This window comes from Dipodomys merriami, unplaced genomic scaffold (genome assembly GCF_024711535.1).
Source record: "Dipodomys merriami isolate MVZ:Mamm:240054 unplaced genomic scaffold, mDipMer1.0.p SCAF_28, whole genome shotgun sequence".
Lineage (NCBI taxonomy): Eukaryota > Metazoa > Chordata > Mammalia > Rodentia > Heteromyidae > Dipodomys > Dipodomys merriami.
In genome coordinates, this window is record NW_027204270.1 from 6,813,504 (window position 1) to 6,838,865 (window position 25,362).

Here is a 25,362-nt window from a genome sequence, read left to right on the forward strand (position 1 = left end):
CAACTACTCAGGCTATGGGCAGATTTGAGGGAGGCCTGGGGGTCTTGAGTCCCTAGCCTTCGCCCCTTCTGCTGTAGCCACAGGGGTGGAGGCAGTGCTGGGGACGAGGAAGGAGCAGGCTCCAGGCTGTTGTGAAGGGAGGGAGGCAAGTGTAGCCCCTGGCTAGGAGGCCCAGGGGGGAGGGGAGGAGCAGGGCTGCTCCCCTCTCCAGCCCCGGGGTCCAGAATGAGAGCTGGGTGCTGTCACCAACGCCTGCTGGCTTCTTCCTCTGCCAGGAGACAATTCCCACCGTCCCCGTCAGCGCCGAAGATCCCATCCTGGCAGATCCCGGTGAAGTCGCCCTCCCCCTCCAGCCCGGCCGCTGTGAACCACCACAGCAGCAGTGACATCTCCCCGGTCAGCAACGAGTCCTCCGCCTCCTCCCCTGGGAAGGAGAGCCACAGCCCTGAGGGCTCCACAGCCACCTACCACCTGCTGGGTCCCCAGGAAGAAGGCGAGGGGCTGGTGGACGTGAAGGGCCAGGTGAGGATGGAGGTGCAGGGTGAGGAGGAGAAGAGGGAGGACAAGGAGGACGAGGAGGACGAGGAGGATGACGACGTGAGCCACGTGGATGAGGAGGACGTCCTGGGGGTGCAGAGGGAGGACCGGCGGGGTGGGGACGGGCAGATCAATGAGCAGGTGGAGAAGCTACGGCGGCCGGAGGGCGCCAGTAATGAGAATGAGCGGGACTAGGCCCGCATGGCACCCGCACCGCCTCTCCGGCGCCCGGCACCCCTGGGCCCGCGGGGGCTTTGGGCTCTGGCCCGGCCTCCTCCTCTGGCTCTGGGAGGGCGAGGCACTGAGCAGCCTTCAGTTGTGGCAGCGTGGGGGGGGCCGTGTTTCTGTCCACCAGCCTCCTCTTACCCCAACCTCAGCCCTCTCCTGCCTCTCCTCAGCCCAGCTCCAGCCCCTGGGCGGGCCGGGGCGGGCCAGGCCTAGCTGCCGAGCCTCAGCACCACGGCTCTTGCGCCGCTCCCCCCGGACAGGTATCCTGTCCAGGTGTGTCTGCTGAGTGTCTGGACGGGCGTGACGTCATGCATGGCTAGAGCTCCTGTCCTCACCTGCCTTCCGGGGGTGGAGCTGCGGTCCCCTGGTCCCCGCCACCCCATCCCGTCCCTCGGGCCTGGCCCCGCTGTCCCTTTCCAGGGCCTGTTGGGGGCCCAGTCGCCCCTCAGCCAGGTCCTGCCTGCCTGGCAGATGCTGCCCTCAGGCGCCTGTTCCCACCCATCCCACCTGCTCTGCCCTGTCAACAAATGAAGCCACGCCACGCTGCGCTCGCTCCCGACCATCCTCGCTTGCCGCGTCGGGCCAGCCCGTCCCGGGGGAGATGTGATTCTCACGGTGGCGCGGAGCCCGGCAGCAGGGCCTTGCTGACCCACAGCCACGTCTGTCCTTCCCTGGAAAACCACATGTTCATTTGTGTGATCATGTATAGATTATGACTGTATATAATTGTAATAAATACAAGTTGCCACTATTTAATTCCTGCCTCTGGCCCCACGCGGGGTTTCAGCTCGGCCTCCACGAGGTGATTCCCAGAGAAGGGCCTGCCGGGCCCCAGGGCCGGGCCTGGCTGCTCACCTGGACCCAAAAGGCTCCTGCCTCCTGCCTGGTGTGTGTGGAGGCGACGCTCCCCCGGGAGCAGGAGAAGGGACGGCCCGCTGCTGGATAGAGCTGGCGGCGCGGGGCTGATGAGTCTCCTTCCTTAAATGGACGCGCATTCCCCGGGAGCCCGGCTCCTTCTCTCTTGTCTCCGTTCGTACCCTCCCTGTCTCCCCTCAACCTCCTCAGAGCCCTGAGCACAAATGGGAGCCAGGAGAAGCTCCCTCTGCCCCACCGGGAGCCGGGCCTGGGCGCCGGCATGGCCCTGGGCCTCGTGGACATGGGCCTGAGAAACAGCATCCAGCTATAGAAGGTGGAGCCTCAGGCCACGCTCACACCCGCAGCCACCTTCACCGGTGGTGTTGGAGAGCAAAGGGGACCCACCCGCATGGCCGGAGGGTGCGGCCTGGGCCCGCTGCTGGCCCAGCCTCGAGGCAGCAGAGGGCTGGAGCTCTTGCCTTAGCTGGTGGTCTGGCAGGGGCGTGCTTCACACTTGCCACCTCGCACGGCCCTGCCCCGGTCTGTCCACAGCCACGTGCTCCCCGGACCAGCAGAGCCCAGGTGAGAGCCACCTCTGCACTGCCCTCGCCCCAGCAGCCCCGTGCCGCCAGCCTGGCCTTGAGCCCTTGAGGGAGGCAGGCAGGCCCAAGATGGACCAGCAGGGGGTGGGTCACATCCCACCCTGGCTAGCCATGCCTGGGGATAGGGGGTGCGGGGGGAGCCCCCCCCCCCTCTGTGGCAGATAGGACACCTTGGAAATGTTTCCCAAGATCACAGCCTTCTTTGGTTCAGTGACCGTTGGTCATTGCCTGTGACTTCTGCGCTCCTGTCTAGTGGGCATGGAATGGGAGGCCCGAGGGAAGAGACCCTGGGATGCAGATGAAGCCAGAGGATTTGGGATTGGGGTGCTGTGACCTGTGCCTTTTGTCTCCCTGTCCCCTAGAAGAGGAGCCACCAGGCTCGCACCTGGGGGGCCAGCAGACTGGAAGGTCCCGGGCTCAAGCTCCCAAGGGAAGGGATGGGAACGTGGACCCCGAGGCCCTTGGCCCCCATGGGTCCTGAGCACAGAGTTCAGCTTTTGAGGCCAGCGAGTCTGGCGTGACTTCAGGGAGGAAAAAACCCCTCCCCAAAACAGCGAGAGTGCTGCCTAATAAAGGCAGCGGCTGGACGAGGGAAAACGGCCCTTTGAAAAAAAGCCTTTCATTAGAAAAATAATGCATTTCATCCAAATAAGGTAAAAATATTTGGAATGGGGCAGAAGTGAGCAGCAGGCAGCGCCTGTCGGCCCTTGCTGGAAGGGGAGTACATTATTAAACCCAATTACAGTGTCTTTTTATAAAGTGTCCTTTAGGAAGGAACTTGCCCCTGTGCTCCGAGCGCTGCTGTCCTGGCTTCCCCGGGGGGCCTCCCTTCACCCCAGCCAGGCCTCCCCCAGTGCCCGGTCACTTGTGGGGTATACCTTGGGCAGGGCACCTTGCTGTGAAGGACAGAGCTTCTCCCTTGCCTTGGCATTTGTGTCACCCAGGGAGGGTGAGAGACACAAGCATCCAGGTGATCACTGTGGAACCAGCAGCTCCTGCTCGGAGCCCCTCAACCGAGCAAGGGGACACCCAGGTCGGGAAAAGGGTTTGCTGGGAGCGCTGCGTTTCCCCTCTCATCCAGTACGTATCCGCGGCCAAGCAGCCAGTCAGTCCAGGCGGGCGGGAAGCAGGCCTCCCTCTTCTGCCCCCTCCATCTCTGGCAGTCGGCTCTCACCCTTTCTCTCTTCTTTAATGATGGGCACCTCAAGCCAGCCACCAGTGCCTCACACCATCTGTGATCCTAGTTACTGTCGAGGCTAAGATCTGAGGATTCTGATTTGAGGCCAGCCCAAGTAGGAAAGTTCATGAGACTCTTATCTCCAATTAACCAGCAAAAAGCCATGAGCTACCTCTTAGTTCAAGAGGTAAAGTGCTAGCCTTGAGCAGAAAAGCTATGGGACAGTGCAGGCCCAGAGTTCAAGCCCCTGGATCAGCGCGCACACATCCTTCTCCCCCTGACCCCCCCCAACACACACACACACACACACACACACACACACACACACAGGACCTCCACGGTGCGGGTCATCTGCTGAATGACCTGCAGTGCCCCTGCACCCCGCCAAGACCCCCGTGACCCGCCAGGGCACAGCAACTCCCCAAGTGGGAGGAGGCAGGTCCGGCTGTCCTCAGGATTGTGACGTCTGCAGTGCCGCTGAGACTGCGTCCGAGGCACTGGCAGGACAGGGTCTGACCCCGCGCGGAGAGTGGCTCCGTGAAGGCTGGGCTTCCTTCCCCACAGGTGGGGCTTGGCTGCTCTCCTTTCCCTCCCCATCCTCAGCTGCTGTCACCCGGCCACGGAGTGCAGCTGAGCAGACACCTCCAGGGCACTCAGGCTGCTTCCAGGCCTGAGCTGGCATGTGACGTACTCGTCACACTCCTCTGCACACAGCCCCAGGCCAGCCTGGAATTTCAGCCAATATTTTGGGTGACTTTACCTGTAACATGAGCAAGTCTTAATGATTCTGTTCATCAAGCTTAAGAGTTTGTGTTCTGGAAGAAATCAGATTATAATAACTTTATAAGGAGATGCCTGGAGCCTTTCCTTGCTCTATGGCAAGTGCCGGGAGAACTTTCTTTAAAGTGACAGGGTTGCCAGGTATGGTTGTACATGCCTATAGTCCCAGCTAATCCAGGGCCTATGATAGGAGAATTGCATGAGCCCAGGAGTTCAGGGCCAGCCTGGGTATCACAATAAGACCCTGTCTCAAACAAAACAGCCAGGCACTGGTCATGCCTGTAGTCCTAACTACTCAGGAGGCTGAAATCAGAGGATAGTAGGTTGAAACTAGCCTGGGCAGGAAAGTCCACAAGATTCTTAACCACCAAAAAGCTGGAAGTGGAACTGTGGCTCAAGTGGGAGAGAGCCAGCCTTGAGTGAAAAAGCTAAGGGACTGCACCCAAGCCTTGAGTTCAAGTCCCAGGACACACACACACACACTCTCTCTCTCACACACACACACACAGAGGAAATGACAGGGCCATTCATAGTTTTAAGCAATACTGATCCTTTAGGATCAGTTATAACCCTGTAATCCCCTGTGGGTTGAAGACAGGACACACACCGAACACCCAATATGGAACTTCATGCCACCAATGCCATTTCGTAAGACGGCCAGCCCCACACAGCCAGCCAGCCTTGCCTGGCGACTGCCTGTGCTGTCCACAGAGGAAGCGGCCTGCTCCAGCAGACGGCCTGTGGCTTCTACTGAATGTAATTGATGGTAAGTCAAGCCATGGAAGCTTTGGCCCTGGGCTTGTGACCCAGGGAGGCTTGTCTCCCGGGCACCTATAGACAGATGCAGGGCGCCTTTAGACAGCAGGGCGTGGCAGGCAGCCTCTGCAGGCTCCAGCGGGACTGAGGGGCTGAGGGCAATGGGCCCGCTGAGGCCGCACAGCTGGGTCCCGCCGCCCTCTGCTCACCATGCCAGGCTGGAGCCTCCTGAGAGCCACCAGCGCCTCAGCAAGGGTGTCACGGGTGGCCTTTCTGCTCCTGGCACGGTCCTGTGATTCCGGGGCTGTTTGGGGGTGCTGCCCCTTGGAGGCCTGGGCTGGGCTGGGCTGGTGGCAGGGGGGGGGGTGTCGTGACACTTTCTTTCCCACCCCTGTGTCTGGGCCCTGGACCAAGGCTCCCTGTGTGGTCAGGAGCACCTTTCATGATGGTGGGCTGACAGTCCCCCTGGCTCAGCGACCTGGATGTGCCCTCCCCCTGCCCCCTCCCCTGTCCCCGTCCCCGGGGCGGGAGATGAGCTGCTGCACACCGCTCTAGCCTGAGGAGGAGACAGGCAGTTGAACGCAGCTGCTTCTGGCCCTTCCCAGAGGTTTTGAGGCTCTTGTTTGTGTCCCAGTTGGGGTGCAGAAGCGTCATCCCACCGCAGCGAACTAAATCCCACAGGGAAAACGTGTTACTACGTTTCCTCCCAAGTCCACCATGCCACTGGGAACGTGCTAGGGTCTGGGGCTGCTCCCCACGCCCTTCCCTGGGGTGGGGTGCCACCCACAGCCTTGGGCTCCCCCCTGGCTCTAGGCGGTGGGGTAGGGGTGCATATACATGGCTCTTTTCTTTGCCCTGGGCCGGGCAGCCTATTCCCCTAAGACTCCGTGTCTTGGCTGGGTCCTGGCTTGGATGTAGGACCTGCCCCTGGCAGGGCCATCTCCTCTCCTAGTACTGAGACATGGTCACGCTGAGAGCCCTGGGAGAGAAGGGAGCAGTGTGTGTGTGAGGGGGGGCAGGGGGGGGGTAATAGGCTCTAGTCAAGGTCAGCAAACTGCCCCAAGTCCTGCCTTACCTTTCTTCCCCAAGGCCTAGGAGCAAAGGAGCTGCTCCTAAGAGAGGTCCCCACTGCCCGCTGCTCCAGCCCGGAGGGGCCCCCCGAGGCCTCGCCACCTACCAGCCCGCCGCGGCTGAGGTCGGGGCTTGGCTCCCTGCCTCACCTGTGGCCCCCCGGAGGCTGCGTGGCCCCCCAGGGCCCCATGAAGCTCCAATCATGGTTTCTAATTTGTTGAACTTGTGTTTTATCCCATAAATTACTCACTGTTTTATTTCACCCAATTGAGATATCCACAAACAATAGGCGAGTTCCAACTTGAACATTTTAATAAGACCAAAAAAGTATATATTTTCATGTCTGTTACAAACATATTTATGTAAATAGCTGGCGGCTGCTCCAGGAGGAGCGGGAGGGGTGGGCCCTCTGTGCCAGGATGAGCTGGAGACAAGGCTTGGTGCCGGAAAATGACGCCCTGCCCGGTGCTCCGAGGGAGGGAGAGGCGCTCCTGCTGGGGTTCCCCCACCCCGAAGCCAGCACAGCCCAGGGTGGACGCGCGAGCCCGTCCTCTGCCACACCTCGTGCGGCCAGCTCAGGGAGGGGCTGGCAAGACGATGCTGATGATGGGGCGGATGAACAGCTGGCCACAGGCCCGAAGTGTTGGGGCCCATAGGGGTTACCCTCCCAAACCTGATAGCTGCTGCTGAGGGAGTCCCCCAGCTATGATGCCACCAGCACCAGCAGCGTGGGGCCGGCCTGGAGGCTGTAGACCTGGGAACTGGCCTTTCGGGCTCTGCCACCATGTTCTCCGGGCAGGAGGCCTGCCAGCATCCGGAATGGATCCGGGTACGCACTGTTCTCAGCCGGGCAGGTCCCTGCAGGAAGGAGGAAGGAGCGAGGGAGGGGGAGAGAGCTGGCCTGCCAAGTGACAGTCCTGTAGCCCTGCAGCGTGGTCCAGGAGGGGTTGGCCGGAGGCCCTAAGGCTTCAGATGGCCCTGCCTGAGGGTTGCTGAGCTTCAAGGAAGGTTCAGGCAGGGTTGGGGGACCGATGCCACCTTTCCACCCCGTCTCTAGAAACCTCTGGGTGACTCTGGCCTGATGCCCGGGGCAAAGCGGGTCTGTCCCCCTCCTCCCTTCTTTGCCAGGCTTGAAGGTGACCAGCTCCCTCCTCCCCTCCGCTGGCTGGCACATGAGCCAGCCCCGTCTGAACCACTCCACACAGCTGGGACGCAGCCAGCCGCTTGGGGGTGATTTTAAAAATAAAAGATAACTTGATGGATTTTTTTTCCAGTTTTTATTGAGTGAAAATGTCAAACCTTGCATCAGTCATGCAAAAAAAAATCAAATAAATAAAACACATATATTAAATTTCTAATAGCACTAAATTCAAGTGGAAAAATATTCAGTTCTTAATAACCAGGTGCCGAGGAGACCAGATTCAAGTAATCAGAGCACACGCTGTTCAGTTCGGTTTCACGTTCTGCATTTTTGTCTCAAAACCTCTATATATCTCTATATATCTATATATGTATATACATATAGATATATACACACATATGTGCATACATATTATTTCATATTTATATATATACACATACATAGTTATAAAACATTAAAAAGAGCATTGGTGGATCAAGCATCGTTTTCCCCACAGAAAGAAAATAAAACAAAAGTTACACGTTAAAATTCAAAATGAGCTAGCTAGCAATGGCTTATAGTCCTAGTGTGCAATATGGAAGTTACAAAAGGCTAGACTTCGCACTGTTGTCGCATCTTCTTTTTCCTTTTCTTTTTTTTGTTTTGATTTTGCTACATTGAAAAATGTTTTTTCCTTTACAAAACTCCTTCCACAGAGGCAGGCTCCTGTGGCAGGTCAGTCTGGGCCGACGCTCAGCAGCAGCACGTGGTGCCCACGAACTTCATGAGGCTCTGGTGGGGCTGTCAAGGAATCAGCTGATTTCCCGGTGGGTCGGGTGCACACCCTCGGACCGCTCCTCCCTCCCCGCTCCTCTCCATCCAGACTGTCCTGGCTTTCTGGCTGTGGGCAGCCGACACACGCACGCGCACACGCACGCGCACGCACACACTCACGCACACAGAGAAAAGGAAAGAAGAAAAAGCCGTGGCCCCCGTCGGGGCCGCTCCCCTGGACCGCCCTGCGCCCCAGCCCTGCGCCCCCGGCCCGGGGTGCAGGGGGCACACGATGCCGCAGGCGCTCCCGGGCCGGGCGGCCGCAGGGCTGGGATGGCTTCGCGGCCGTGTCCGGGAGGCCGCACCCACACGGACACACGGACACATCCCAGACGATAAGAAAACGAACTGAAGCCACGGGGGGGGGGGGGGGGGGGGAGAGGCCTCTACCGCCACACGCACAACCGAGAGGAGAAAGATCCCCGGTGTTAAATGAACTACAAATGGAGGCGACGGCGGCAGTCCTTGTCTCCTTGTGTCTACAAAATTCAAGTTAAGCGTCGGAATCACGCAGCGCCCCATCAGTGCTAGTGTGAAGACAGACAGACAGACAGCCTCCATCGGCTAAGGCCTCGCAGATAAACCGACACGCTCCCACGGGAGAAACTGCAATTGCACTCCGTTCTCCACCCTCGGCGGGCCTGGGGCGGGAGGGGGGGCGGCGGCGGCTGCGCGCCCGTGCACGCGCCCCCGCCCGTCCCCGCGCACGCGCCCCCGTCCCCGCGCACGCGCCCCCCGTCCCCGCGCACGCGCCCCCGTCCCCGCGCACGCGCCCCCACCCGCGTGCACGCGCCCCCGCCTGTATTTTTTAAATTTTCTTTTTGTTCTACGTAGAATAATAGCCTTTACAGGAAAAATACTGTACAACTTTCTTGTGGTTTCCCCCCCCCCCATTCTGAATATTTAAAGCCAAAGCCAGTCACATCCTTCCCGCTCGCTCCACGGGGGGAGGCCGAGACCCCGGCTCCCCGCACCCCACGGGCTGCGCCTCATTTCATTTTACCGCGGGCCGCAGCCGGCGGGGAGGGGGTTAATTCCATGAGATTTCCTCGACGTCCCTGTCCGTGTCACCCGTGCTGCCCGCCCTCTGGCCCGCCCGCCCCGAGCGGGGGAGGGTGGTGTCTTAGCTGCACTGAGGGGAACCCCAGCGGCGGGGACCCCGCGGCGGAGGCCCGGGCCGGCTCCGAGCCCCGCTTCCGGCCGCCGAGAGCACCTGCGGATTCCCTGAAGACCCCCGGCTTCAGCGGACGGTGGGCAGCCGCGTCCTGGGGCGCTGCGCTGCGTTCCGGCGGGGGGCGAGAGGGCGCGGGCGGCCCGGAGCACCAGGGGGGGTCCCCGCCTCGGTCCTGAGACGGACTCGGGGTCCGGAAGCACCGGCGGGGCGGCCGGGGCCCGCGCGGCGACGGCGGTCCTTGGGGCCGAGGTGGCGGCGGCGGCGGCGGCGCGGGTGGCTACGGCGACGACGCGGCGGCGGGCGCGGGGCCGGGGCCGCCCAGGGCCGCCAGCGCCGGGGTCCGCGCGCCCGCCTCGCCCGCCACGGCCACGGCCGCCGCCTCGGGCAGCGACTCCTCCGAGTCGGTGCGCAGGTCCTCGTCGTCGTCGTCGTCCTCCTCCTCCTCCTCGTCGTCGTCCTCGTCGTCGTCTTCGTCGTCGTCGTCATCCTCGGCCTCCTCCTCGGGCAGCTCCAGCTCGTCCAGGTCGTCGTCATCCTGCGAGGACTCCCCGCCCGTGGCCGGGGCCGTGGCGGGGGCGGCGGCGGGGCCGTCGCGGGGCGGGCCGGGAACGGGGCCGGACGGGCCGGGGTCCCCCGCGGCGGCCGCGGCCGCGGCGTCGCCCAGCGCCAGGCCCAGGCCGGCGGCCGCCGTCTGCAGGAAGAGCAGCGAGGCCCCGGGCTCGGGCCGCGGGAGCGCGCCGTCCGGGCCGGCGGGCGCGGGCGCGTGCTCGGCGCTGGCGGCGGCGGCGGCGGCGGGCGGCTCCCCGCGCTCCTGCTTCTCGTGCTTGCGCTTGTGCGAGTCCATCTGCGACATGCCCACCACGGTGTGGCGGCAGCCCGGGTGCGTGCAGTGGAAGTGCGAGCACTTGAGCTTGTACTTGCAGTCGGGCACCGCGCAGTCGGCGCTCGAGCTGAACTGGCGGAAGCCGGCGGCGCTGATCACGTCCTGCTTGCCGTGGTGCTTGCGGTGCGCCGTCACCTTGGTGCTGTCGGTGCAGCGGAAGCGGCAGCGCAGGCAGTGGAAGTGCGTGCTGCGGCCCGAGAACGGGCAGTCGGCGAAGTGGCAGCTGAGCGACGCCTTGAAGCGCTTGAAGTCGTCCAGCACCAGGTTGTCCACGCGGTCGTGGTGCTGCGCGTGCTTGTACATGTGTGTGCGCCCGCAGAACTTGTAGCCGCAGTTCTCGCGCGTGCAGTGGTAGTGCGTGACCTTGAGCGAGAACTGGCACGCCGCGTCCTTGCAGTCCTCGTAGAGGTCGAAGCGCCGGAAGCCCTCCAGCATCATGCCCTCGTCCAGCATCTTGCGCGACGACGCCGTCTTCCGCCGCTTGCCGAAGGGGGACATGTCCTCGATGATCCAGAACCGCTTCTTGGCCCCCGAGGCCGCGGGCATGGAGATGGTGTTCCCTGGGGGAGGGGGGGCGCGGGTCAGCGTGGAAGGGAAGCCGGGGAGGGGGGCAGGGTCGCCGCTGCGGGACCATCCCGCGGCTCCCCCTGACCTGCGGGCCTCACACACACACCACCTCCCCACGGAACAGCGGGGCCCCGGGCTCCCCTTCCTCCCCCAGCCCGCGGGGGGTGGGGGGAATCCTGGGTGTCCCCGCGTGGCAGGCCGAGCGGCCCCACCGGGACGGGTGGCCGCTTCCGGGCCGGTTTGGGTGGGAAGCGAGGACGCGTCCCCGTGCTAATTGAAGCTGAAGGGGGAATCTAGGTCGGCAGAGTGCAATTACCCAAGTTGGACGTCGGCCAGGGCACCCTCGCAAGCCTGCCTCTAATGAGGGCCAGGCGGCTCCTTTCCCACTGGTCGGCCTGTCCCTGGTCGCTGCCCGTCTGTGCAGGGGACCTGTCTCCTCCCCGTGGGGGTGCCCGGCGCCCCAGGGCCACGTGGGGCTGTACCTCCCTGGCCGGAGGAGCACTACGGCCTGGCTACCAGAAGCTTCCTTATGGTCTGGGGGCAGCTCCTGCCTCTAGTGGGGCCAAGGAGCGTCAGGAAGCTGCACACCACAATGACGCTCTCCCTCCCTGGCTTCTTGGACCAGGACTGCAACTGGGGACAGGGTCCCTGTTGGCCACGAAGGCAACCCTGGCCCCGGCCTGCCAACCAAGACCACCAGCGGCTTCTCTACGCCTTCCTGGGAGGCACCTGCAGTGGCTGCAGCGGCGGGGGAGGGGCAGGGGCGTGGCCAAGCCCACCGCTGCCTGGGCACTAGGGGTGGGGCAGTGGGTCCCAGCATTCCCTAGACTGCTCTGCTCCTCAGGAGCGAGCCCAGCCCTGGCCATCGTGGTGGGGACCATCTCTAGGTTTCTCCATGTGGCTGGCCAGCTCGGCCTCCCTGAGCCGGACTGGAACGCATGGCCCCCACTCTGACCTCTCAGTGACTAACTGCCCCATGACTGCGGCAAACTCAGACAGCCGTCCCTGCAGACGAAGGGGGGTGGGGCAGGGCCTGTGGACGGGGGAAATTCCACAGGAGTGGGGGGCCTCTGCTCAACACCCTAACCCTCTCCATGCAGTGGTTGTGCCCAGTGAGAATGAATGGTGAGGGAAGAGGGGTGACAGCTACACCCCAGGGACAGGGCAGTCAGTCCAGGTGGGGCTCTGCACATCAGGGGTGGGGCAGGGACAGGACAGTCAGTCCTAGTGGGGCTGTGGACATGGGGGTGGGGCAGGGACAGGGCAGTCAGTCCTGGTGGGGCTGTGGACATCGGGGGTGGGGCAGGGGGTAACCACTGCATACGCCACGGAGATCTGCCTTCCCTCCTCAGGCCAGTAAATGGCAGGACCCTCCGAAGGTGGGCAGGGCTCAGATGGGCTCTGAGAGCTGCGGGCACAGGCTCTGCCCTAGCCAAGGAGGGTGGGATCCCCCCCGGGGCAGCCAGCAGGAACCTGGCAAGAAGGCAAACCGCAGATGCCATGCTGGCACCTGAGCAGCAGCCCTTGGGACAGGGAGCGGGCTCTGGCGCCCAGCGCGTGGCTGTTGTTACAGGTGAGGGGTGGCTCTGTCCTGGGCTCTGCTGGCCACAGAAAAGGGGGGGGGGTTAGAGAGGTCCTATGCCACGGCCCCAAGGATCCCCTGGGGCAGCAGACCCAGGAGAGACCCTGCGTGAGCACACTCTGTATGCGTTACCTGCGGCATCCTGAACTAGGGGGACGTCACTTTTGACTGGAGTTGGAGTGGCAGTGGCGGGCGGGAAGCTGGGCGGGCTGCTGATGGGGTGGGCCAGGCCCCGGCTGGCTCCGAGAGTGGCACTGAGCAGAGAGTATGAGAGACAGGACGGAGAGAGGAGGCATGGGAGGGGGGGAAGGGGCGGCCGGATCACAGCCGGTGGGAAGGATGGAGTCAGGGGGGGCTGCAGAGCCCCGCAGGCAGCCTGGGCAGCCTCGTCACCAGCAGCAGCAGGAGGAGGAAGAGGAGGAGGAGGAGGCGCCGGGCAGCCTGGAGAGGGTGGAGAAAAGCAGAAAAAAAAAAAAAAAAAAAGGAAACCAAAAACAAAGAAGAAACAAACACAAAGAACCAAAATGAGAAACCTGATGGCAGAAACTAGTATGATATGAAAATATGTGGACAGATGAGTAGAGAGAGGTGCCACGAAGAAGAGGGAGGAGGGGCCTGGCCGGAGGAGAGAGGCCAGCAGGGGCAATGTGGGCAGAGGTCCTGGTGGCCGGCCAGGTGTGCTGGCCTAGCGGGCAGAAGCCTCCGGGGCCCAGGCTGGGCTGGAGGCCAGATGGAGGCTGGAAGCAGGGCCGGTACAGGAGGGCTGAGCCTCTGCACCTGGCCCAGCGGCAGGGGCTGCACTGTGTTTTCTCTGTAGCTCTGAGAAGCCAGGCCCAGGATCCTCACCAGGAAACCGAAGCGAGGGGCGGAGCCCTGGGGAAGTGGCTATGGCAGGAAGTGGCCTCAATGACCCACGTCCCACGGACCAGCAGCCTATCTTGGAGGTCACTGATGGACCGTGAACTCTCGTCCCGGGTGCATTCCGCAGAGCTGGGCCTGCCGCTCACCTGCCGCCGTGCTCTCGTTGCCGACTGGGGTGCTGGAGCAGCTGCGGTCCATGGTGGAGGACTCTGAGGACGCGGCGCCCGGGCTGCAGCCCGTGTAATCCATGCCCTCGTCTGTCTCCACATCCATCAGGCTTGGGGGACCCTGAAAGGAAGTGGGAGTCCCTGAGATGTCAGCTGTCACTTTGGGCAGCAAGCTCTGCACATGTGAGCACAGACTGGGCGGTGCTGTGCACCCTAGGTGGGCAGGACTTCCGGCCTGCTCTGAGTTCTCACCTGGGAGGGAGGCACGCGGTCGAAGTTCTTCCCCAGCATCCTCCGCATGTGCTTCCGGGCATGGGAGGTCATCTGGTGCTTGAGGAGGAAGGAGAACTGGCAGCCTTCCCGGATGCAGTGGAAGTGGCTGTTCACCTGGTTGTACTTGCAGCCTGTAGACACAGCCCCCCTGGCATGAGTCCTCAGCCAGCCAGTGCTCATACCACCCCCTGGGCACTGGGCACTGGGCACTGTTCTGGGCACAGGGGAAGTGTGGCCCACAGACACCTGGCCTGCAATTTGGGAAAAGGGAATTTTCTCCGAAGATGCATTTGTGTGTGTGTGTGTGTGTGTGTGTGCGCGCGTGCGTGTGTGCGTGTGTGTGTGTGTGTGTATACTGGGACTTGAAGTCAGCACCCAGTGGCTGGGTGCTCTCACTTAGCTTTTTTTTGCCCAAAGCTGGTACTCTACCGCTTTCCTGTCTGGGCTGGCTTTGAACCACAACCTTCAGATCTCATTTCCTGAGTAGCTAAGATAGGTGCATTCTTAGGAGAAAATCTTGTACCTGGACCAGTCCCTCAGGAAGTCCACAGCTACCTGGCTGTCCAAACCTGGGCCTTCCTTCTGGCCTAGCCCAGAGGCATGCAGCAGGCTGGCCCCCATCCCGCGTCCTATACACAACTCTAGGCCAACGGACCATCATAGACCCTGTCCACCAGCCAGCCACCTCCATCTGCCTTCTCCTCCTCCGGGGCACTAGGGATGCTGCCTGTGCCCCAGACCTTGCTTAGATGGTTGGCTGGCTTCTGCCCCGACCCCACCCCCACCCACCTCTGCTTTGCTTTGGGCTGAGAACAAACAGAGCAGCTAAGGGCAGGTGAGGGCCTGCCCGTTGCCAGGGCACCAAGCTGGCCAGGTGTCTTATGTCATCCCTCAGCTTTGTTTAGCCCCAGCTACCACCAAAAATACCAAAAGTTGAGTAAATAATGGGAACTCCAGAATCCCCTGACAGCTGTAAACTGAGCCCTGGAACCAGCAGAGGCCGAGGGTATTGACACCGGTTGCTGTGGTTGCCAGTCCTCTCCCGGCCACGGGTCCTTTTGGAACGATTACTCGAAGGAAAGCTTTGTTTCCTTTCTTGTCCTGCAGTCGTCTTGGAGACATGCCCCCTCTGCCTATGGAAGGGCCAGCGTGCCACCACCACCACCACCACGGCCAGCACAGGGCCAGAGGCCTGGTCTGGACGCAGTGGATGCCTGCCACTGCCCTGCCTGACAGTTGAGTTCTCGGGAGATTCCTGCCCCATCTAGGCAGGCCCACAAACACGTGGCTCCGTTCCGAGGCCCGGGGACAGCTCTGCCTCTGCCTGCTGGCCCTCTGGGCACCCCCAGAAGTTCAGGCCACGGGGTTGGCAGGAGGCTCTGTTCCCCATGGGACCTTGGCTCTCAGCAGCTGCCACGCTCAGAGTCTTGGTGGCTGCTTCTTCCCACCCCTGGTCATCTCCTCCCTGTGTCTCCCATCGCCAGGGCTCCTGCTGAGCCCAAAATGTCGGTGATGAGCCTGACTGCTAGCGCCAAGCCAGCTCCCAGCACGGCCCACTGCCACCCCAGCAGTGACACTTGCTCTAATGGTCAGATGAACAAATGAATGAGTACACTGCGGCTCCGTTCAGACAGAACCTCAAGTTAACGCTGTGGAAAGACATCCCAGGACAGGGAAACTCTGGGACTCTGAAGAGCTGACCTGCATGGCCCTTGAGAAGGAAACTGACATAAGTGCAGCCCTGCATCCAGCAGTGGGGTCCCGGGGCATTGTCTGGGGGTAGCGGAGCGGGGAGGGGGAGGCTCGGACCACCTTTTTCCCAGGCTGTTTACCCAAACAGCCACTTTGCCGTCTGTGGCATCTGCTGCATGAGGGGCATGTGTGTGTGTGGGGGGGGGGGTACCTGGATTTCAGATCTAAGTCCTCAGCACTTTTGGGGCTAGGGCTTAAAGTGAATTGGCCCAAGCCACCCAATCCCCAGAGGCCAGAGCCACAGTCCTGACACTTGCTAGAAGCCCCCGCCTCAGCCCTGGCTTCAGGTACCTAGTCTGCCGCACTCCTCACGCTTGGTGAAGTATTTGAATCCATTGGCCGCCCGCCGCTCTGCCTTCTCATGCTTCTTTATGTGCCACGGCAGTTTGGTAGTGATGTTGGTCACAAAGTAGCAGCCAGTTCGGAGACAGTGGTAGTGCCCGCGCATCCGGAACTCACAGTGCTGCGTGAGAAGACCGGGGTCAGGACAGGCAGGCTCCGCTGGGCCCTCTGCATGTGGGTTCTTCCATGCTCATGTCCAGAAAACACAGTCACATGGAGAGCTCTCACAGGGTAAAACACTGTGTGTCCCTTTGGTCATTCCACTAAAACAGTCCAGCTGGCAATCCTGCAATCCCTAATCAGAGAATGCCACATCCAGAGCCGACATCATTCATTTACCTTACTACTCTCTCCTATATGATCTAGGTAGACATTATGAATCTATCCCAGCACTCCTCCATATGCCGAGACTCAGGCAGATATCACTAATCTTGTCTAGCTGGCTTTCCTGGATGCTCAGCTGTCGGGAGACATCAGTAATTGATCTCTAGCAGTTTTTCCTGAAGACCCAGACCACAGACCCAATGCCTCAGGCAGTCCCTGACACTCTTGAGGGTAGGCTATTTTTTGGGGGGTGGGCGGGGGTCTGTCATGGAGCTTGAACTCTGGGCCTGGGTGTTGTCCCTTAGCTCCTCAGCTCAAGGTGAGCGAGCACTCTACCACTTAAGCCACAAGAGCCACTTCCGATCTTCAGGTGGTTAATTGGAAATGAGAGTCTCACAGACTTTCTTGCCCGGGCTGGCTCTGAACCGTGATCCTAAGATCTTAGCCTGACTAGCTAGGATTACAGGTGTGAGCCACCAGCACCCAGCAAGGGTAGGTTTTAAATTGAATCTGATCTGCCCTTTCTTGGCCTGGATGGTGCTCTTTATCTACTGAATAAGTCTATTTTAAAATTCTAGGACTCCAGAGAAAGGGAAAAAGCTAATTCAAGGATGGGCAAGAATGAAGTCAAGTGCATTTGCCCCCTGGGAGTTAGGTCTGAAATGATAGACCTCACCAATTTAGCACCAATCTGGACCCTGGCCTGGGGCCTTCAGGGGCCTCGGGGCAGACAGCGTCCTTTCAGAGTCTGGTGAGGGCCAACTTAAAAAGGGTGTGAAAAGCAGAGTGTTTGCCAGAAGTTCATTCTGGGCCCTGGGCCTCCCCTGCCCTGGGGCTGGCCTGCCCGCCGGCACTGACCTGGTTGGGACAGAGACACTGCAGGGAGTAGTAAGCAAACTGGTCTCGAACGTTCACCAGGCTGTTGTTGGGGTTGATGTGGTCCAGGCAGTGGGACTCGGCCTTGCCGGAGGTTTTGCAGACGTACTTGCAGTTCCCGAAGAGACAGTGGAAGTGGAACTTGTTGGCGTACTTGCAGTCGGTGGTGAGGCAAGGATCGCTAGAAGGAAACCACAGCCCAGAAGGTCATTGGCATCCCAAGCCCTCCCCCCTTGTCCTGACTACTTGTGTTGGGGTTCATTCCTCAGTCACCACAGATGCTGGTGCAATCCAGAGGAATGCCCTCCTGCGCAACAGGATGATTCAGCCAAAGACTACAGATCCCAGCATGCATCCCTCCCTCCTTTTAGGAGTTCTGCCTGGTACACTGGGGATGGCAATATGCGGGGCGCCTAGAGCATTGCATGCCGGGACATGTAGTTTCCAATGCCACATCTTGGGATTATAGATAAGGATGGCTGCAATCACTTCTTGGATATGAAAATAAGGGATGGTGCTGCCAGCCAGCCCTGGCAGGATACCAGTGAGGGCCTAGCTGGCATGGCCTGGCACTGCCTTGGATGTGGCTGACTGACAGATGGGTGGGCAGCGCTACCGGGAAGCTTGGCTACCAAGGAGCTTCAGCAAGTGGGAACATGTGCCCGCTGTCAGGTCCTGAGGCTCACAGCTGTTGGGGCTCCCCAAGGTCAGCTGGGGCCTGCAGTGCCCACCCATTCGGGGAACCCACAAGCAGAGGAGCGGAAGGAGCTGGTGGGGGCTGGGGGCAGGCTGGGCCAAGCTCCTGCGCTGGCCTGTCCATGAAGGCAGAGGGCCAGCGGGCAGCCCAGCCCTGGCCCAGTTGCCGCCCGGGCTGCCGGAGGGTGTGGGGCGCCAGCCTCTGGCTCTGGTTGGCATCACTGTGGTCCCAAAGAGTTGGATCCGCAGTGGGAACATGGACCAGATCTGGAAAACTACAGTGGCTGCCGCTTCGGGAAGGGGGAGGGAGGAGGGGGAGGGCCGGAGAGGAGCACCCCAGCCCCAGGTGCTCAGAGAGGGAGGACAGCTGCTACTCAGGCGGTATAAATAATTCAATTTATTACTTTTATTGAGAACAGGAAGCCGCACACATTACGATACAAAGTCACCGTTCTCGTCGCAAGGCGCCACCACCATCGAGTGAGGAAGACCCCTCCCGCCGGGGGCTCAGACCCCCGTGCAGGCGGCTGTGGGCCTGGGGGGCCCGGCCCCGCCCCCATCCATGGCTCCTATGCCTACTCAGCCTGGGCATGTGCCACAGGGGCCAGCCAGGTGGCCCCCTCCCTTTATCCGAACCCCCCTCTCCCAGCCCACCGCAGCCAGTCCCTGAGGGATCCCCAAAGCCTCCCGCTGCCCCCCCCCCACTACTGCTCAGGAACAGGCTGAGAGGCTCGGGCGGCAGCTTCTTTGGCTAGAAGGACGTGGCCTTGACTGCCAGGTCCCGGAGGCTGGGAAGAGCCAGCCTATCTGTGCAGGGTGAGGAGCGGGGCCTCCTCGCGCCCGCTACACCCCTCCCGAGACGCAGGGACAGGCGGCAGCTCAGGGAGGGACTCACTTGTCCTGGAACTGCAGGAACCCGGGTTTGACCTGGGGCTTGGCGCTCTCTAGAGACGTCGTCGCCAGGGGTGAAGCGGGCAGGTGAGGCACTGACGCGGGGATCTGAGGCATCTGGGGTATGGTGGAAGCCAGCTGCTTCCAGGCGAGCAGGGTAGGGGTGGAGGGCACCGAGGCGGGGCTGGGAGAGGGCCCCTCCAGGGAGGACCCCGGGCCTGTGGTGCCAGGGGGCGCCGGAGGGGACGAGGGGGCCAAGGGCAGTTTGGTCTCGGCGGCAGAGGCTGGGAAGGAGGCCTCCGTGGATCCTTTGGCTGCTCCTCCATCTGTCCGGAAGTGGAAGCTGGGAGAGGAACAGGAGGGCGGCTCAGGTGCGAAGTGGATCAGCTCCTACCCAGCTGTACACGGGCTCACAGAGAGGAGAGGTGCCTTGTACAGTCCTAAGCTCGGGCTAGAGCGTCCCTTCCTCATTCCTGCACAGACTCTGGAGTCCTCCCCTGACCCCACCAGGACAGACGGACATGAGGACAGATGGCTGTGGACACCAGTTCTAAACGTGGGTCTTGGCTGGACCCTGACCCCATCTTCCTACTGTGAGCTGCTTCCGCCCTGAGCCCTCCCTGTCTCTAAGGAGTGTGTGAGCAGGCCCTGTCTTATGAGGTTTCCTTCTTTCTAGAACCTTCTCTAGCTAGGACTCGGTACTCAACAGTCTTTTTTTTGGGGGGGGGGTCCAGTCGTGGGGCCTGAACTCTGGGCCTGGGCGCTGTCCCTCAGCTCTTCAGCTCAAGGCTAGCACTCTACCACTTGAGCCACAGCGCCACTTCCGGCTTTTTTCTTATGTGGTGCTGAGGAATCGAACCCAGAGCCTCAGGCATGCAAGGCAAGCGCTCTACCACTGAGCCACCTTCCCAGCCCCTCAACAGGCTTTTTTTTGTGTGTGTTCTAGCAGCTGGGGAGAAAAGCTTAAGAGAGTAATGATCTGTTTTCAATGTTTACAAGTTCTGAGTTCAATTACAAGCAGCATCTGGGCTTGCCACGACCTCTACTTGACTTGCAAATTCGCTGCATTATTTTGAGGTCAAAGGGAATCTAAAGATGTCATAGCACAGTTGGAAAGGCCGTCACCCCGGGTCCGAGCCCTGAGTCTGCGCCGAGCTTGTCCAGCTGGGCATCTGTGGCAGAGCTGCTGGTCCAACCCGGTCTGGCGCTCAGGGCCTTCAGACAGGGCATGCGCAGGGGTGGAGCTGTTCACAGAGGAAGCGGGGCCTAACCTCCCTGGGCAGCACTTCTGACAGGCCAGGTTCTGCTTAAGGAGCTGCTAGAGACTTGCACCAGCCAGGAGCCAGGCAGGAAGGGGGCTCTGCGTTGGGGTCCCCGGGACCCCTCACTCACTTTGCATGTTTGATGGCCCCATCCAGGGTGCTGAAGAGCGCGCCACACTCCTCCACCACGCAGTGGAAATGGGCCTTGTGGAGGAAGTCACACTGGGCATCGCAGAAGTCCTTGGTGCCAAACCTAGCAGAGGAGCCGTCAATTACCGAAGAGCCTGGGGGGGAGCAGCTGGGCAAGCAGGTGCCGGCCACCAAGGCGATGGGCGTGCCCCCCCGCCCCCCGCCCGCCCCAGGCCCCTCACCTTCGGAGGTACACCTTCCAGGGCTCAGAGAGCTTGTCCTGAACCAGCGTCTTCACCGCCTTGCCCAGGAAGGGTGAGGGCTCGGCAGCGGGGCTCCCCTCCGCTTCCGCCTTGATGTTCAACAGGCTGCCGAGGCCGGGGTTGGCCTGAGACATCTGTGGGGACAGAGGCTGTGACCGCCTGCTCTGAGCCCGCCTGGCTTTGCCTGCGGGAGACGCAGGGCCTCCCGGGCGGGGGCAGAGGGGGGGGACTCCGCAGCAGCCCAGATGCGAGATCCATCCGTCAAGCAGCAGCCGCCACTCTGGGCACACCGCGACCCATCTCTCCCCAGACTTTGCGGCTCCCTGGTTATTTTCCTGCCAGAAGGTTTTCAAAAGACGTGTAGGAGGAGGGAGGGGGGAGGGGGAGGAGGAGGGAAGGGGGAACCCCTATGAATTCCTTGAGAACAAGAGAAGGCATACAAAGGAGGAGCAGGAAGGGAAGGGAAGAGGAGGAGGGCAAGACGGTGGCTGTGGGGGAGGAGTGGGGGGTGGCACCGGGCTCCTCAGGAAGGAATGAGAGTGTGCCAGGGGCAGAGAATGGGGGGGGGGGAAGGAAGGCAAACAGCAAGGAGCAGAGTGCAGGCGGCAGGCCCGGCCGCAGGAGCTGCTTCCAGGCTGAGCCCGGCTAGGCCCCACCCATCCCGTGAGGTCCAGCCCAGGCCCAGCTCCTCTTCAACGCAGTCACTTGTGTCAAGTAACCAAATTAATCTTGCTGCAGTCAAATTTATCATGTGAAGGGGAAAAATATATTTGAGATGATGTATAATTTACAAAGACCCTGCATTATTTAAAATAAATATTCTGGAGCAACCTCTCTGGAAGGCATCCGGGACCATTACTCAATCTGAAAAGTGGGAATTGATGCTTTTCACCCACTTTGGGGAACTCTCCCCCTCCCTCCCACCCCCCCATCCTTCCTAAACAAACAAAAAGTATATATATATATATATACATATATATATATATATAAAATAAATAAGTAACAGGAATAACCAAGGGTGAGAAAAGTTAGAGGGTTCTGGAAAAGCTTTTGGAGTCCTCCATCTGAAGGGAGAAAAAAAAAAGGTGTCAGAGGCTGGAATATATTTCTTCAGCCAGTTCATTAAATTAATTTGTAAGCAGTGGCTCTGAAATTATATTCGATGAAAAATGGCCTCAAAATTTAAATGGTACAAACTCATCTTATTAGAGGGAAAACATTAAAAAACAAACACATCCCCCACCCCCCAGCACAGCTTTAATTTCTCTGGGTGGGGGACGGGGAGGCGTGTGATGGATGGTTCTTACCTTATTCATAAGCGAGGATAAAAGAGATGAATTTGCCGGGACTGCATGGCCATTTGATTCATTACTAGAACACACAAACCAAGGGACTCAGCTCAGACATCTGCGGGCCTGGGCCCCGAGACGCACCCCTCCCCACCAGTCCCGGCTCTGGCTCTGACCCTGCCTGCTGCAGCTGCCTGACCAGGAGGGGTACACCCTGAGTGGGAAGGAGGGACCAGGCCTGGCCAGCCCAGCTTGGATGGTGCCGTGGCGGGGCCTCCTCTCTCTCTGGGGCCTCCTCTCCGAGGCCCGTCTGACTCTGCAGCAGCCTCTCCTCACCTGGGCTCCTTCACAGTCAGGTCTAGACTGCGATCTTGGGAGACTTCGTGGGGGCCTGGGGTGCCAGCGCTCTCACCGGGCTCCTGCTTCACCTGGGCCTGGGGGAACCTGGCCGGGGTGACCTGCTGCCCGCTTCCTGCAGGGGAGGGAAGATGGGGTTCAGAGGAGCTCAGGGTTCTCATGGGCATAAACTCTGCCCCCCCCCACCCCATGGAAGGGAGGGCGGCGGCTGGGTGGGCAGGGGCTCGGGGGAGGCCCGGGCCACTGGTCAGCGATTCTCCCCACTGACGTGATCGTTTGCGACGCTTTCTCCTGTGTGGCAATTCTTTAAGTGATAATTATTGCAAAATTATGTCAAAGTTGTCCTGGCTTGGGGCCTCCCGGAGGAGGAAGGCAGGAGGCTGGGGAGGGGGCTGGGGCGGGGGACGAGGACCCTTCATTTTCTCCACCAACTGTCACAGTCGATTTGTGGGGCTGCCGTGTAAGCTTTTATTAAAGACTCTGTTAATGCTGAGGGAAAGTGGCAGATCTGGACTGGGAGCGGCCCCTCCGTGGTCCCTGGCCCGCTGTTGCCCGGGCGACGGCCCTGCCTGCACTGAGCATGCCCGGGGAGGGTATCTGCTGTGTCAGGACTCTTGGGGCTGACGGCCAATCAGGGTGCTTCAAACTGTGTGACCTCGGGGGTGAGCCGTCCAGGGGAAGGGGCTCGGGGCCGCCCGGGTGACCTGGCTGGGTCTGGCGGGAAGCTGGGCAGGCAGAGGCTGCAGGAGGCGGGCAGAGCAGGGAGGAAGAAGTTGCTGACAGGAAGGTGTCCACCAAGCCTTGTTCCACAATCCCCAAGTGACTGAAATATTAATTTGCCCCAAGGCGCTACAGCTGAGCGGGCTGCTCCACAGACAGAAAGTGGCGTTTTATTAAAAATAAAGGAAAATGGTTTCCCTCCCGCTTTGACCTTTCTTGGCGAGAAAGGAGATTCCCCCCCCCCCCCTTTAAGAAAAAGACAGCAGTTGACAGTCTGGTGGCTGAGCTCAGGGTGGCCCGTTCCACAGGCCCCTGCCACCACTGGAGGGGCGTGGCCAGGGCAGGCCTCGCCACTATCACGTGAGGCGTGAAAAGTGCTACATGGCACTGGGCACCTCTCCGAGCGTCCCACTGGATACACACGTCTCTGAAGGTCCCCCGGGAAGCGGGGCCAGCACCCGGGTGGAGGTGCATGCGGAGCCCCGGTCCCCCATAGCCATGCTACCGAGGACAGTCAGCCTCACCACCACGCAGGGCCTTCGGTCTGTCCTTTGCCTGTGCCCTCAGCACCCGGTTCAGTGCCAGCCCCCAGCAAGCACCCAGCAAGCTGCTCTCCGTAAGCACCCATGGTTGTTAAATGAATGAATGAATGAATGAATGGAATGGCGTGAGCCACATCCCAGGAGTGAGCTGAACTCTTTTCGAGGACTCGGATAACACGAATGGCTCTTTGTAGGAAACAGAGAGAGAGGAGTGGGGAAACAGGAAAAGAAAAAAGAAAGGGAGGAAGGGATGTAGGAAGGAAGGAAGGGTTAGAAAAGCTGCCCTCACAGTGGCCAGCAAGGCCACCAGCACTGAGCCCGTGGCTCTGGCCCGCGCCGTCGGAGGGGGCAGCCGCTGGGCAGGTGTGGATACTTGATTAGCAGCTGCAAGCAGGCCTCTGCACCATGCCAGCCACTTCCAGCACACCACAGCTGCACATGACTACCATGCTGAACAGCGCTGAAAGGTCCTACCAGCCAAATGCTGGTGGCTCACGCCTGTAATCCTAGCTGCTCAGGAGGCTGAGAACTGAGGCAGTTCAAAGCCAGTCTGAGTGGAAAAAGCTGCGAGACTCTATCTCCAATTAACTAGCAAAAACAAAAAATTGGGAAGTGGAATTGGAACAGCGTCAGCCCGAGCAAAGGAGCTCAGAAGCAGCATCCACACTATGAGTTCAAGTCCCAATACTTGCAGGCATGTGAGTGCACGTGTGCACGCGCGCGCGCGCGCGCGCGCACACACACACACACACACACACACACACTCTACTGGGGAGAAGCTGGGCAGCATCCCTCAGCCTGGAAGGGCTGTCCAGTGTCCAGATGTCAGGGCAGTCACTCTGCCACTAGGCTAGACTCCTCCCTCTCCAGGTCAGCTGGAGAAGACCCGAGGGAAGAAGGTTCTAGAACAGCTCTCCTGGGGCTCATCAGTGACATGAGTGTTGGGCAGACAGGACGCTACCAGGACACAGAGGTACCCAGGGGGCAGGACCAGTGCCCTGCTCCACAGATGGTGAAGCAGAGGAATGAGCTTGCTGGGCACTTGGCCAGAACAAAGGGCCCCAAAGAGAAAACAAACAGAATGGAGACAGAGACCAGGCAAAGAGGGGGTACTGGTGAGCAGAGACTAGGGGGCAGGGACCAGGCATCCACTCTTCCCAGCCCCGCCCTGTCCTGCTGGACCTGAGCACAGGAGCCTGCTGGATGCAGAAGGCACTTCCTTCCTGGGCGAAGCCCTGCCTGCTCACCTGGGTCAAAGGTGGCAGAGGGCTTGAGGGCAGCCGCAGCTAGTCTGGCCATCATGGGTGAGATGAGGCCTTTGCTTGCAGAAATCCTCTCCATGATGGAGGCAGGGGGCACCGGGACAGAGGTGGCAGCCACGGGGGCCGAGTCTCCAGCTCCTGAGGCCACCAGCGCTGGCGGATCGGGAGTGGCTGAGGCTGGTGCCCCGGAGGACATGGCACCCAGCAGACCAGGGGCACCCACAGGCAGCGTGGTGCTCCCGCGGCCAGGTAGGAGGGAGAAGTAGGGCGCGGTGGTGGGCAGGCCTGAGTTGGAGAGGGCCAGTGCCAGGGGGATGGAGGCAGGCAGGCCCTGGGGCAGCAGCCCGGCGATCTTGCTGTTAGGCGGCTTGGCGGTGCTGGGCACGGCCTCCGGGGTGGCGGTGGTGGTGGCGGCGGCGGCGGCCAGCGACGCGGAGGACTGCTGGCTGGTGGGGGAGGCGCTCAGGCTGGAGTTCTTGCTGCTCAGGGCCGAGAAGTCGACGAGGTCGTCGTTGCTGGACTCCTCGTGCTCCGTGTCCTTGGCGCCCAGCAGCGAGGCCGGCAGCCCCAGCGTGCCCGAGGAGCGGATGTGCCGGCGCTCGTGCTTGCGCTTGTGCGAGGTCATCTGGCTGGTGGAGGTGAAGGTGAAGCCGCAGCCGGCGCGGATGCAGTGGAAGTGGTTGGTGGCCTTGCTGTACACGCAGCCCTCGTACTTGCACTCCTCGTACTTGTAGAACTTCTTGAAGCCGTCCTTGGCGTAGGCGTCGTCCTTGATGTGGTAACTCTTGTGCTTCTCGATGTCACACTTGTTCTTGAAGGTGAACGTGCAGCCGGGGCGCCTGGATGAAACATTGGGGGCCTGACCCAGGGTCTCACAGGACTTGGAGGAAGCCCTGCCCACTAAATTCCTGGGTGGAGCCAGTGCTGGTGGCTCCCTAGCTACTCGGGAACCTGAGATCTGAGGATCTCAGATGGGAAGAAAACTCTGTGAGGCTCTCTCTCTCTCTCTTGGTCATGGGACCTGAACTCTGGGCTTGGGCACTGTCCCTAAGCTCTTCAGCTCAAGGCTAGCGCTCTACCACTTGAGCCACAGCACCACTTCTGGCTTTTTCTGCTTATGTGTTGCTGAGGAATCGAACCCAGGGCCTCATGCATGAGAGACAAACACTCTACCACTGAGCCACCTTCCC

At 60.8% G+C, this 25,362-nt stretch overlaps 2 protein-coding genes across 9 annotated transcripts in view; one reads left to right on the forward strand and one right to left on the reverse strand.

Annotated features, from left to right (window-relative positions):
* Pex14 (peroxisomal biogenesis factor 14) overlaps positions 1-1,521 on the forward strand; it is a 152,618-nt gene extending 151,097 nt beyond the window's left edge. Inside the window, exon 9 of the mRNA XM_070037350.1 lies at positions 276-1,521. Within this exon, the coding sequence (XP_069893451.1) occupies positions 276-732 (457 nt within the window). The 3' untranslated portion in view covers positions 733-1,521. The remainder of the gene's footprint in view (positions 1-275) is intronic.
* Positions 1,522-9,411: 7,890 nt separating this feature from the next.
* The window catches only part of Casz1 (castor zinc finger 1), a 152,360-nt gene continuing 136,409 nt past the window's right edge, over positions 9,412-25,362 (reverse strand). For all 8 annotated transcript variants that reach the window (XM_070037340.1, XM_070037337.1, XM_070037338.1 and 5 more), the window contains 11 exons: positions 24,158-25,011; positions 21,628-21,763; positions 21,310-21,373; positions 19,982-20,136; positions 19,741-19,863; positions 18,353-18,691; positions 16,744-16,942; positions 15,511-15,682; positions 13,447-13,598; positions 13,174-13,315; positions 9,412-10,577 (listed from right to left, as the gene is read on the reverse strand). In XM_070037340.1, the coding sequence (XP_069893441.1) occupies positions 9,412-10,577; positions 13,174-13,315; positions 13,447-13,598; positions 15,511-15,682; positions 16,744-16,942; positions 18,353-18,691; positions 19,741-19,863; positions 19,982-20,136; positions 21,310-21,373; positions 21,628-21,763; positions 24,158-25,011 (3,502 nt within the window). The remainder of the gene's footprint in view (positions 10,578-13,173; positions 13,316-13,446; positions 13,599-15,510; positions 15,683-16,743; positions 16,943-18,352; positions 18,692-19,740; positions 19,864-19,981; positions 20,137-21,309; positions 21,374-21,627; positions 21,764-24,157; positions 25,012-25,362) is intronic.